Genomic DNA, 12,322 nt, shown 5'->3' with positions numbered 1-12,322 from the left:
TCAGTTTCCTTTTGAAAGCCACGATTGAATCTGTCTCCACCACCACCTCAGGGAGTGCATTCCAGATCCTGACCACTCGCTGCGTAAAAAAGTTTTTCCTCATGTCGCAATTGGTTCTTTTGCCAAACACCTTAAGTCTATGTCTTCTGGTTGTTGAACCTTCCGCCAATAGGAACAGTTTCTCTCTATCTATTCTGTCTAGACTCTTCATGATTTTAAATACCTCTATCAAACCTCCTCTCAACCTTCTCTGTTCCAAGGAGAACAACCCCAGCTTCTCCAGTCTATCCACATAACTAAAGTCCCTCATCCCTGGACTCATTCTAGTAAATCTTTTATGCACCCTCTCTAAGGCCTTCACATCTTTTCTAAAGTGCGGTTCCCAGAACTGGACACAATTCTCCAGTTGTGGTCGAACCAGTGTTTTATAAAGTTTCATCATGACTTCCTTGCTTTTGTACTCTTTGCCTCTATTTATAAAGCCCAGGATCCCGTATGCTTTTTTAACCGCTTTCTCAACCTGCCCTGCCACTTTCAACGATTTGTGCACATATACCGCCAGATCTTTCTGTTCCTGTGCCCTTTTTGGAATTGTGCCCTCTAGTTTATATTGCCTCTCCTCGTTCTTCTTACTGAAATGTTTCACTTCGCATTTTTCTCCGTTAAATTTCATCTGCCATGTGTCTGCCCATTCTACCAGTCTGCCAATAACCTCTTGAAGTCTATCCTCCTCACTGTTCACTACACTTCCAAGTTTTGTGTCAAGTTTAAATTTGGAAATTGTGCCCTATACACCCGAGTCCAAGTCATTAATATATATCAAGAAAAGCAATGGTCCTAGTACTGATCCCTGGGGAACACCACTGTACACCTCCCTCCAATCCGAAAAACAACCGTTCACTACTACTCTCTGTTTCCAGTTGCTTAGCCAATTTTGTATCCATGCTGCTACTGCCCCCTTTATTCCATGGGCTTCAATCTTGATGACAAGCCTATCATGCGGCACTTTATGAAACGTCTTTTGAAAGTCCATATACATCACATCAACCACAAGTGACTGCTAATTCTGTCCTGGATTATCGATTCTAAAAGTTTCCCCACCACCGAGGTTAAACTAACTGGCCTGTAGTTGCTGGGTTTATCCTGAAGATGTCTTCAGTCTTCCCAGTATTCATTTGTAGGAAGCTCTGGCTCATTCGCAACGTGGTCAGGCAAAGCATTTGACAATAGGAGATGGTCATGGAGTCAAGGCTGGAGGTGAAATAGGAAAGTCAGTGTTGTAGCATACATGTGGAAACTGATTACATGCCTCTACATAATGGTGCTGATACTGTCAAAGGATTCACCTTAAAAACTTTTTAAAAAGCAGTGGGAATAATTGTTTTAGATGCCATAATCCATCTAATATTAGAAATATTACTAATTAAAAGTTTAGAATTTCTTTTTTAATTTTCTAGTAATGATTCTGTACTCAAGCAGTGATTTTAAAAAAAGGCCTGGGGATCAAGCAAGTTTCATCAGAGGAAAGCAAATATTATGTCGCCCATTTAATACTGACTGTAACCAGGAAGATAGTCTTAGCTTTTAACTAATTAAACTAAGAAATAACAGTGGAGTATAATATATTACAGTTAATAATTAAGTTTTTGAGTGTAGAATTCATTTGTAATTAATACAATGCTCTATTAAATGAAGGACGATTACAAAATTGGATAAGATAATCATTCACGTATCCAAACTGAGGCAATTGCTATTTAGAAATTTTAGCACAGAAGGAGGTAATTCAGCCCATCCTGCTATGTCAGTGCTAGCTCTACAATGAAGCTATCTAACCTAATCCCATTTCTCTTCTCTTTCCTTGTACTTTAAAAAAATATTTTTCCTCTTCATGTCTAATACTTCCTTAAACACTGTGATTGACTCAGTTCCAGTAGTCGCTTGTGGTGTGGCAGATCCCAATAATTACTTGTGAAGGAAAACATTCTTTTAAATTAGCTCTTTATGCTGTTAATATTCATCTTAAATTTATGCCCATTTGTTAGCAATTCATTGACCAGCAGAAATAATCTTTCAATGCCCATCCAAACCCCTGTACTCCCTTAATCTTTTCTGCTGTAGTGAATGCTGCTCTAGTTAGTTGTTGTATCAAAATGGACAAGTGCATTAACAGGTTGTACATTGAGAATAATCTACTTATGGCTGAGACAGTAGCTCTAAATACATAGTAAAAAACTCCATTTTTTTTGAACAAGCTCATCAGTGTTGTCACAAGGATTTCAATAAAGTGTAATTTGAGCATGTGAAATTTTCTTAGCATTTAGGCATGTGTACTCTGAAAAGTACCAAACAGTACAATGTTATAGATTGATTTTCATCCTGTCAAACTTTGTTTGTGCCTGGAAAAGGATTTTGCACTATAGAACATTAAGGTGAATTACTGATGTTACAGGACTACCACTGGTAATAAGTGGTGGGAGTAATTTAAGATGTTTAATTCAGAGTATTATACAATGTTAAAGAGTACTGGCTTATGTGGTTCCTATAACATATTGCTAGCAATCTGCTACATAAGCCTAGTGACAACATTGAGAAGCATATTGGTATGACATTAAAGAACATTTTTTTTCATTATGCATTGCTACCATTATGCTAAATAAGCCTAGTGACAGTAATGCATCACAATTTGAATCTTAACAATCAGTGAATGGTAATATTAGGAGACCTTGAACAGCCTAAAACACTCCTTTGTTCCTTATCCCTATTCCAATATAAGGTGTGATGGAATGTTTATTATTTACCTGATTACTTCTTTAAACTGAATTGCACCATGTCCTGTCATGTAACAGCAGCTCTAAGGATATAAATACATTTATCCAGCCTGATAGTGTACAGCGCTTGCACAAGTCAACTATGACTACTTTATGTTGATCTTCAGTCATCAAGTTCCCGTAACCCGGGCCTCCCGCAGGTGAACATAAGACTACCAGATTTTATTAGACTGGTGGTGAGGAAGACCATTTTTCACTGTGTCTCAGTGCTTGCTGTCAGTCTATCTCTGGCCACTAAAGCACTGAACTAGCAGCAGTGCAACTTGCAGGGATTTTCAGAAGGCCCCTTGTGATGTAATGGATGTCCAGTCGTGGCTCAGTGGTAGCGCTCTCACCTTTGAGTCAGAAGGTCGTGGGTTCAAGCCTCACTCCAGAGACTTACAAACATATGAAAATGATGGACAGCAAAAGACCCACTTGAGCACATAATCTATGCTGATACTTCAGTGCATTATTGAGGGAGTAATACAATGTTGAGATGTTAAACCAAGCTGTCTTCTCAGCTGGATATAAAAAATCCCCATGGAACTATTCAAAGAAGAGCAGGGTAGTTCTCCCAGTGTCCTGGCCAATATTAATCCCTCAACCAATATAAATAAAACATGTTATTTATCTCATTTCTGTTTGTGAGACCTTGCTTTGCGCAAATTGGTGGGTTGCGTTTCCTACATTACAACAGTGACTATACGCTATTTCAAAAAGATCTAAGGATATGACTGTAAAGTGCTTGAGGTCATGAAAATGCTATATAAGTGCAAGTTCTTTCTTTCTTTCCTCATGACGACAAGCTGAAGAACACATGGAATTTTAGTGCATCATTATCATAACTCAATAATGTTGCATATGCAGAGTGACTAATTTGTTGTGGCCTCACTGCGCTTGTCAATCCCCTCTCTAAATGCACTTTGCCATCAGTTCGGAGGGAAATCAGTAGCACACCTGCAGTATAATTCAGGGCAGTGGTACTCTTAGGCTACTCTCAAGACCCTGGCTGCAGTATAAAAAGGCCTTATCAGTATTTGATCTTTCTGATCCTTTTTTATGTGCAAGTCTCTAGTTTTAAGTATAAACAAACTCATAAACATACTAATTATATTTGTATTAATTAATTCAGTGTTTGTGCTTCAGAGTGTAACCATGTGTCATTACTATTTTCAGTATTAATAATGTGGTATAAAATTTGTTAATGTTAGTATAACGATTGCTCTCAATACAAGTAGTTCAAATGTGTGTATGGAGGAGCTAGATTCATAGAATCATAGAAGTTTACAACATGGAAGCAGGCCCTTCGGCCCAACATGTCCATGTCGCCCAGTTTATACCACTAAGCTAGTCCCAATTGCCTGCACTTGGCCCATATCCTTCTATACTCATCTTACCCATGTAACTGTCCAAATGCTTTTTAAAAGACAAAATTGTACCCGCCTCTACTACTGCCTCTGGCAGCTCGTTCCAGACACTCACCACCCTTTGAGTGAAAAAATTGCCCCTCTGGACCCTTTTGTATCTCTCCCCTCTCACCTTAAATCTATGCCCCCTCGTTATAGACTCCCCTACATTTGGGAAAAGATTTTGACTATCTACCTTATCTATGCCCCTCATTATTTTATAGACTTCTATAAGATCACCACTAAACCTCCTACACTCCAGGGAAAAAAGTCTCAGCCTATCCAACCTCTCCCTATAAGTCAAACCATCAAGTCCTGGTAGCATCCTAATAAATCTTTTCTGCAATCTTTCTAGTTTAATAATATCCTTTCTATAATAGGGTGACCAGAACTGTACACAGTATTCCAAGTGTGGCCTTACTAATGTCTTGTACAACTTCAATAAGACATCCCAACTCCTGTATTCATTGTTCTGACCAATGAAACCAAGCATGCTGAATGCCTTCTTCACCACCCTATCCACCTGTGACTCCACTTTCAAGGAGCTATGAACCTGTACTCCTAGATCTCTTTGTTCTATAACTCTCCCCAACGCCCTACCATTAACGGAGTAGGTCCTGGCCCGATTCGATCTACCAAAATGCATCACCTCACATTTATCTAAATTAAACTCCATCTGCCAGTCATCGGCCCACTGGCCCAATTTATCAAGATCCCGTTGCAATCCTAGATAACCTTCTTCACTGTCCACAATGCCACCAATCTTGGTGTCATCTGCAAACTTACTAACCATGCCTCCTAAATTCTCATCCAAATCATTAATATAAATAACAAATAACAGCGGACCCAGCACCGATCCCTGAGGCACACCGCTGGTCACAGGCCTCCAGTTTGAAACACAACCCTCTACAACCACCCTCTGTCTTCTGTCGTCAATCCAATTTTGTATCCAATTGGCTACCTCACCTTGGATCATGTGAGATTTAACCTTATGTAACAACCTACCATGCGGTACCTTGTCAAAGGCTTTGCTAAAGTCCATGTAGACCACGTCTACTGCACAGCCCTCATCTATCTTCTTGGTTACCCCTTCAAAAAACTCAATCAAATTCGTGAGACATGATTTTCCTCTCAAAACCATGCTGACTGTTCCTAATTAGTCCCTGCCTCTCCAAATGCCTGTAGATCCTGTCTCTCAGAATACCCTCTAACAACTTACCCACTTCAGATGTCAGGCTCACCGGTCTGTAGTTCCCAGGCTTTTCCCTGCCGCCCTTCTTAAACAAAGGCACAACATTTGCTACCCTCCAATCTTCAGGCACCTCACCTGTAGCTGTCGATGATTCAAATATCTCTGCTAGGGGACCCGCAATTTCCTCCCTAACCTCCCATAATGTCCTGGGATACATTTCATCAGGTCCTGGAGATTTATCTACCTTGGTGCGTGTTAAGACTTCCAGCACCTCCCTCTCTGTAATATGTACACTCCTCAAGACAACACTATTTATTTCCCCAAGTTCCCTAACATCCATGCCTTTCTCAACCGTAAATACCGATGTGAAATATTCATTTAGGATTCATTCATAGAATTATAAAAATTATTGGACAGAAGGAGCTCATTTGGCCCGTCGCACTTGTGCTGGTGTTAGTTCTTTAACTAGAATCTATCTATTTCTATATCTATATTCCTATTTCCCATCCTTTGCCTATATCCTTTTTATATTCTTCCTTTTCAAATACCTATCTGATTTTCTTCTAAATAATTTTATAGTCTTTATCTCGGTAGCCTCTTGTGATAAAGCATTCCATGGCCCAATATCCCTCTGTATGAAAACATTCCTTCCTACTTTCCCCTTTAATCTTCTAGTGTTAATCTTCAGTCTATACCCATTTGTTACCAATTCACCAACCAATGGAAATAATCTTTCACTATTTACCTTCAAATCATTTCATAGTTTTGAAAACTTCTCTTAGATCTTTCCCTTAGCCTTTTCCATAACAAGCTTTTAATTTGGTATTTTATCAAAAGCCTTTTAAATATCCACCACATTCCCTTTATCTGTACACTTTATTCATTTTTTTAAAATCAGGAAATAATAAAGTCAGGAGTTGCCCTGTTCTATGAGCTCACGAAAATTTGGTATCCAAATCTTGGGATGATTTTGATTTCTTGTCTTTTTGGATCTCCTCAGAGCACAAACCAATTTCTGACTCAGCATCTCCATCCAGAAGTTTGCCTATGCTGCTTTCAACACGGCTCTAAGAAGCATGCAAGTGTGGCCTGGAATAATCCTTCCACCCTTCCAGGAAAGCACCTTTCATTGCTCAGGCTTGCCTTATTCCTTGTCGCCTTTGTCAGTTTCTTCCCAGATGGCATAGCTGACATTGAGAACTCCCAATGGATGCAAAATTCCAACTGCATGACATAGTAGTCTGGGGCACAGAACACCATGCTACCTAGGGAGCAGCTTCATTTAAACAAAAACACACACTTTTGGAGCTTTCTCCCACTCAGTTTTTCTTAATTCAGGTTTGAAAATGATCTGCGTTGAAATATTGATACTCCATTGATATACTAATGCTAAGTGGATTCAGAGGAATTTGCATAAGAGTCTGTTATTTGTATATCTGCCAGCTTTGGGAGATTGCCCCTTAAATAGCTGGGTTGTTGGAGCCAGCTGGTGCTAAGTGTGAGGTAATGCATTTGGGGAGGGCAAACAAGGCAAGGGAGTACACAATAAATGGTAGGATACTGACAAATCTAGAGGAACAGAGGGACCTTGGAGTGCATGTTCACAGATCTCTGAAGGTGGCAGGACAGGTAGATAAGGTGGTTAAGAAGGCATACGGGATACTTTCCTTTAATAGCCGAGGCACAGAATATAAGAGCAGGGAGGTTATGCTTCAGCTGTATAAAACATTAGTTAGGCCACAGCTAGAATACTGCATACCGTTCTGGTCACCACATTACAGGAACAATATGATTGCACTGGAGAGGGTACAGAGGAGATTTACGAGGATGTTGCCAGGACTGGAGAATTTTAGCCATGAGGAAAGATTGGATAGGCTGGGGTTGTTTTCTTTGGAACAGAGGAGGCTGAGGGGAGATCTACTGTGGCGTATAAAATTATGAGGAGCCTAGATAGAGTGGATAGGAAATACCTATTTCCCTTAGCAGAGAGGTCAAAAGCCAGGGGGCATAGATTTAAAGTAATTGGTGGAAGGATTAGAGGGGAGTTGAGGAAAAATGTTTTCACCCAGAGGGTGGTGGGGGTCTGGAACTCACTGACTGAAAGGGTGGTAGAGGCAGAAACCCTCATCACATTTAAAAAAGTACTTGGATATGCACTTGAAGTGCCGCAAGCTACAAGGCTACGGACCAAGAGCTGGAAAGTGGGATTAAGCTGGATGGCTGTTTTTCGGCCGGCACGGACACGATGGGCTGAATGGCCTCTTTCTGTGCCGTAAATTTCAATGATTCTATGAGAAAATGGCCACCGCTTTCCTGACAATTCTTGCTATCAGCTCCATGCACTGTAATCATTCCCCTGTTTCATTTGCCTGCTGCATGGGGAGCAGCAAAAGAAATACAGAATTAAAAATGCAATATTTCAAAAATACGGGCACACACGAGCGCTATCTACATGCACCTACTATTTTGTCCTGTTTAATTCTTTATAAATCCATATTTCCTCTTGTGCTCCCTGTACAGGGCCATGATAAGAAGGGGAGACATCATTAAGCAGGAGACAAGCTATCTATGTGTGAGGGCAGGAGCAGTCATTGGAGGCAGAGAGTGTGTTTGCATATTTGTGGGATTTGAGAGAGGAGCTCAAGCACCTTCTTAGTGACCAGGATTCACCAGGAATCAGAGCAGATTTGGGAGTGAGAGCAGGGCCTAAGGTGGATCTGTGCCAACTCAGTTTTGGTAGGGTCACAGAGGTTAGATCATGCAGCATTCCAAGTCAAGGTCAGATTTGATTAAATTGGCGTGCAAATCCTGATGTCCTTTTGCAACTCTAAACGGGGTATGTAATGAATTCAGGAGGCCTTGTTTACATTATTAACCACTGACTCTGCTGGACTGAGGTCTACTATGGGTGTCATTTGCAATAAGTATCAGATCTGCCCTCTTTACAATAATTCTTGCAATGAACTCAGCTTAAATGACAGCTATTGAGCCGTACTTACCTATGTTGCTTTAAGATAATGGAATTGCAGTGACATCAGACGTCACTGCCTCGTTAGCACCTTTTATTATCAAACCATGGAGGTTACAGTCTCTGCCAGAGTAACATTTGGACAGTCTCTTGTGCTGACTCTATAGTCATCCCAAGGCAGAGAGGTAAGTTCATATGCAGACATCATTCTGGACTGCGCTGTTCACACCATTGCTCAAGATTTGAATACATAATGAATTAATTGTTGAATACGTTGCAGTGTTGGTTTTAGGTATGTGCAGGTTATGCTACCTTACAGGGCCCAGAAGAATATAAATTAAATACTGTTTCTGATTTGGTAATTAAAAGTTGGTACAAAAGAGTGTTTCATTAAGCTTTCTTCAGGGCTGGTTAGCTGGCACCAGCAAAACAATGGCACTAGGTTTGAAGCCTCTAGTCCATCTTACTCCATTCTCATTTTTTCTTACTCATTCTTGTTTGGTTTATTTTGCAGTAGTGTGAATTGTTTGATATAAAAACAACTGTGTGCATCTGAAAAGCATTTGGCATTCAAGGGCAAACATTTTCCCAGTTTCTATGCTTTTAAAACAGTTGGGATTTCTTTTCCCAGATATCTACTTGAATTTTGGAACACAGGCTCAGCATTATCTCTTTTTCTCTCACTTTCTCTTTCACTCTCTCTCTCTCTAAATATATATATATCTCCATTAATATCTGAACAATGGATGTATGTATGGAGAGTGCAAAATACTATTATTTGTTGTTGCGAGTCTTTCACAGTAATATTAAAACCTACCAATGGACACAAAGCTGACATCTGCTTTTTTCCCCTTTTTCTTCAGGCTTAAGTGAAAATATAAGACGCAAGCTAGCTGTGCTACTATGAAGTCTGAGGCCTTGTTGCTATATTTTTCGCTACTACATTTTGCTGGGGCTGGTTTCCCCGAAGACTCTGAGCCTATCAGTATTGCACATGGCAACTGTAAGTTATGAAATAAATGTTGTAATTTGCTGACTTAAGTGTAGACCCAAAAAATAAATGAGAGAACTTTGAAAAATGATGCATCTGTCTGGAGCTAGTTAAATGCCTCTAACACAGCACAGTGTAAAAAAATGTAATTTCCTCCCAAGTAAGAATTTTTACCTTGTGATGGAATTAGTGTCCCTGCTGACTTGTAACAAGGATTACAGGAATGAGTGCTTGTGAAATCTGCTGTGATATTACTTCACTGCCTTGGGGTACAAAGAGTGATGGGCTGAGTGTGGGAATTGTAATTCAGACTGATTGGGTTAATGTGGTTACATTCTTTCTCCCTTAACAGATACAAAACAATATCCGATATTTTTGGGTCACAAACCAGGACGCAATAACACACAAAGACACAAGCTGGACATCCAGCTGATTGTGAAAATGAATCGAACACTCTACATTGCTGCTAGGTCAGTATTATTTCATTAACTTGTCAAACTCTTGGGCTTGAATTACTGACCAATGTTCTGAAGTCTCCCAATTCAAAGAAAGTGGCTCTAGCTGCTTATGTTATATAAAGAGAATGCTTTAAGCACAGCTCTTGGTTGGCAGTTATAGACAGTGGGTTTGTACTAGCACTATGCCGTGCAGTAGTAGGAAATGGTTTTGCACCTGTTATACCTTACAGGATAAGTCTTTGATCTCAGCAGGCACATTACAGTGTTGTTTCATATATATATATATATATATATATACACACACGCATACATAGGAACAGGAGAAGGCCATTCAGCCCCTCGAGCCTGTTCTGTCATTCAATTAGATCGTGGCTGATCTGCACCTCAACTCCATACAGATTAGTATTGGCAGAGGTCTGACACAAGGTCACCTGAACACCCTCTGGATTATAGATGCCGCCAAAGCTAAGTGTTGCTGACAGGATGTTGAACTTTGAATAGCTGCTTGTTATCCCTATATTTGTAATAAAGGACAGTAGGGGTACTTTTAACTTTGTGCGATAGCATAAAGCAGGTGTTAGCAAATTGGCAGCCCGTTTTACATCTCTCCCGATTTTTATTTCTATTGAAGTCAATGGAACTAAAAATCGGGAGCGATGTAAACTGGGCGGCCGATTAGCTATCGCCCATTTTACGCTATCGCACAAAGTCAAAATTACCCGCAATGAGTGTTGATTGTTTTTATTCCAAAGCTTGTGATCTAAAATATTAATATATACATATCAGTCAGTAGCCTGCTACCATTACAAATCGGAATATAAAAATGCATGTCTAGACAAATTTTTCAGTTTGCCTTTGTAAGAAATGAGATTGCAATCTGAGATAAATAATCACTATTTTCATGAAAGTGTTTTTTCCCCCCATTTGTTCACAACCCCAGGTGATGCCATGAACCATGTAATTGTATCACTGCATGGGATGCCATCATGTTGTACTCCTTCCCCCCGAAACGAAAATTCAAGTTTCATAAAGACATTGGCCTTTAAATAAGGATGAAATGCAATTTGTAAACTTACACAGATGACGGGGGAGTATGTACTGTACATGTTAGAGTAGGTCTTAGAAGATTATTTTTGCACAATGGCATTAATTTATTGCCTGAGATAAAACTATGGAAGCTAAATTCAATTTTGAAGCTGGAGACTGGAAAAGAAAAGTTATTTGGACTGTGGGAGATCCCATAACTCAATTAGTGTTGGACAGCTAAAAAGAATATTAAAAAGAAAATGGAAGGAAAGAAGACAAGTAATTCATCTTTCTCTCGGCAGGATGGTAACCAGGTTTATGCACCATTCTGTAATAGTATGAAAAGGTGTTTTAATTTTTTTTATATTAAAGTTAATATCTGTTTGGTTTTCTTAATTTTTAGTAAAGGTAGATTTAAGGGAAACCATCTTATGGAGATGATAAGTGTTTTCTACAAAACTTAAAATGGGCACTGTCATCATGAAAAAAGGAGCAAGCTTTCATTTTGTTCTAGGAGGAAAGTAAGCCATCTCACTTTCATCACAATGATGCCACCCACACGTGACTTCTTGATGCTGGTCAGCATAATTTACAGCATTGCACTGTGTTGGCAAACCATGCTTTCCAAACAAACATTTATGAAGTTAGTGGGGTAAATTTTAACCCCCAGGAATGGGTGGGTTGAGGGCGGGTAGGGAGTAAAAGTACTCCGTTTTTAAAGTGGGACCACATCCCAGCTCCCCAACATGCCCACTTCTGGATTTAACCCAGGCAAGTTTGTCTGCATGTGGGGAGCAGACACCAGGAAATCCCGCCCCCACTTAAAGCCGGTGGGCCGATACTTAAAAGGGAAATGTACCCATTGAGATACTTGAGATATTTAATATTTTGTGTATTGGAATAATAAAACAAATTTAACCTTACCTGTTTGGATTTCCCATCGTTTCCCATTCACGTCAGGTGAAAGCAGGCGGGAAGGGCTGGATCGATGAGGTGAGTGCCTTTAATGCACTGCTTTTGGGTCCGGAGGAGCAGGGGCGATTCATCCAGGCCCAACAAGCTCACTTGGCCAACAGGACCCCGCCCCCCGATGGTGGACACCCCCCCCCATGGTGGATCCCCACCTACCTCTTGACTCTTCATCTGACCTCCAGCCATCTCCGCTCTTCTTCCCAGCCCCCTAATCTATTCCTCTGCCCTTCGATCGGTTCCTCTGCCCTTCGATCTATTCCTCTGCCCTTCGATCGGTTCCTCTGCCCTTCGATCGGTTCCTCTGCCCTTCGATCGGTTCCTCTGCCCTTCGATCTGTTCCTCTGCCCTTCGATCTGGTCCTCTGCCCTTCGATCTATTCCTCTGCCCTTCGATCAGTTCCTCTGCTCTTCGATCTGTTCCTCTGCCCTTCGATCTGGTCCTCTGCCCTTCGATCTGGTCCTCTGCCCTTCGATCTGTTTCTCTGCCCTTCGATCTATTC

General features: G+C 40.5%; 1 protein-coding gene across 8 annotated transcripts in view; it reads left to right on the top strand.

Annotated features, from left to right (window-relative positions):
• Window positions 1-12,322, top strand: part of sema6a (sema domain, transmembrane domain (TM), and cytoplasmic domain, (semaphorin) 6A) — a 152,680-nt gene that overhangs the window by 72,733 nt on the left and 67,625 nt on the right. For all 8 annotated transcript variants that reach the window (XM_067982996.1, XM_067983002.1, XM_067983000.1 and 5 more), the window contains exons 2-3: window positions 9,240-9,379; window positions 9,720-9,837. In XM_067982996.1, coding sequence (XP_067839097.1) covers window positions 9,280-9,379; window positions 9,720-9,837 — 218 coding nt within the window. In that variant the 5' untranslated portion in view covers window positions 9,240-9,279. The remainder of the gene's footprint in view (window positions 1-9,239; window positions 9,380-9,719; window positions 9,838-12,322) is intronic.

Source organism: Heptranchias perlo, chromosome 4 (genome assembly GCF_035084215.1).
Source record: "Heptranchias perlo isolate sHepPer1 chromosome 4, sHepPer1.hap1, whole genome shotgun sequence".
NCBI lineage: Eukaryota > Metazoa > Chordata > Chondrichthyes > Hexanchiformes > Hexanchidae > Heptranchias > Heptranchias perlo.
Note: the sequence above shows the minus strand (reverse complement) of the source record. Positions and strands in the feature narration are given on the sequence as shown.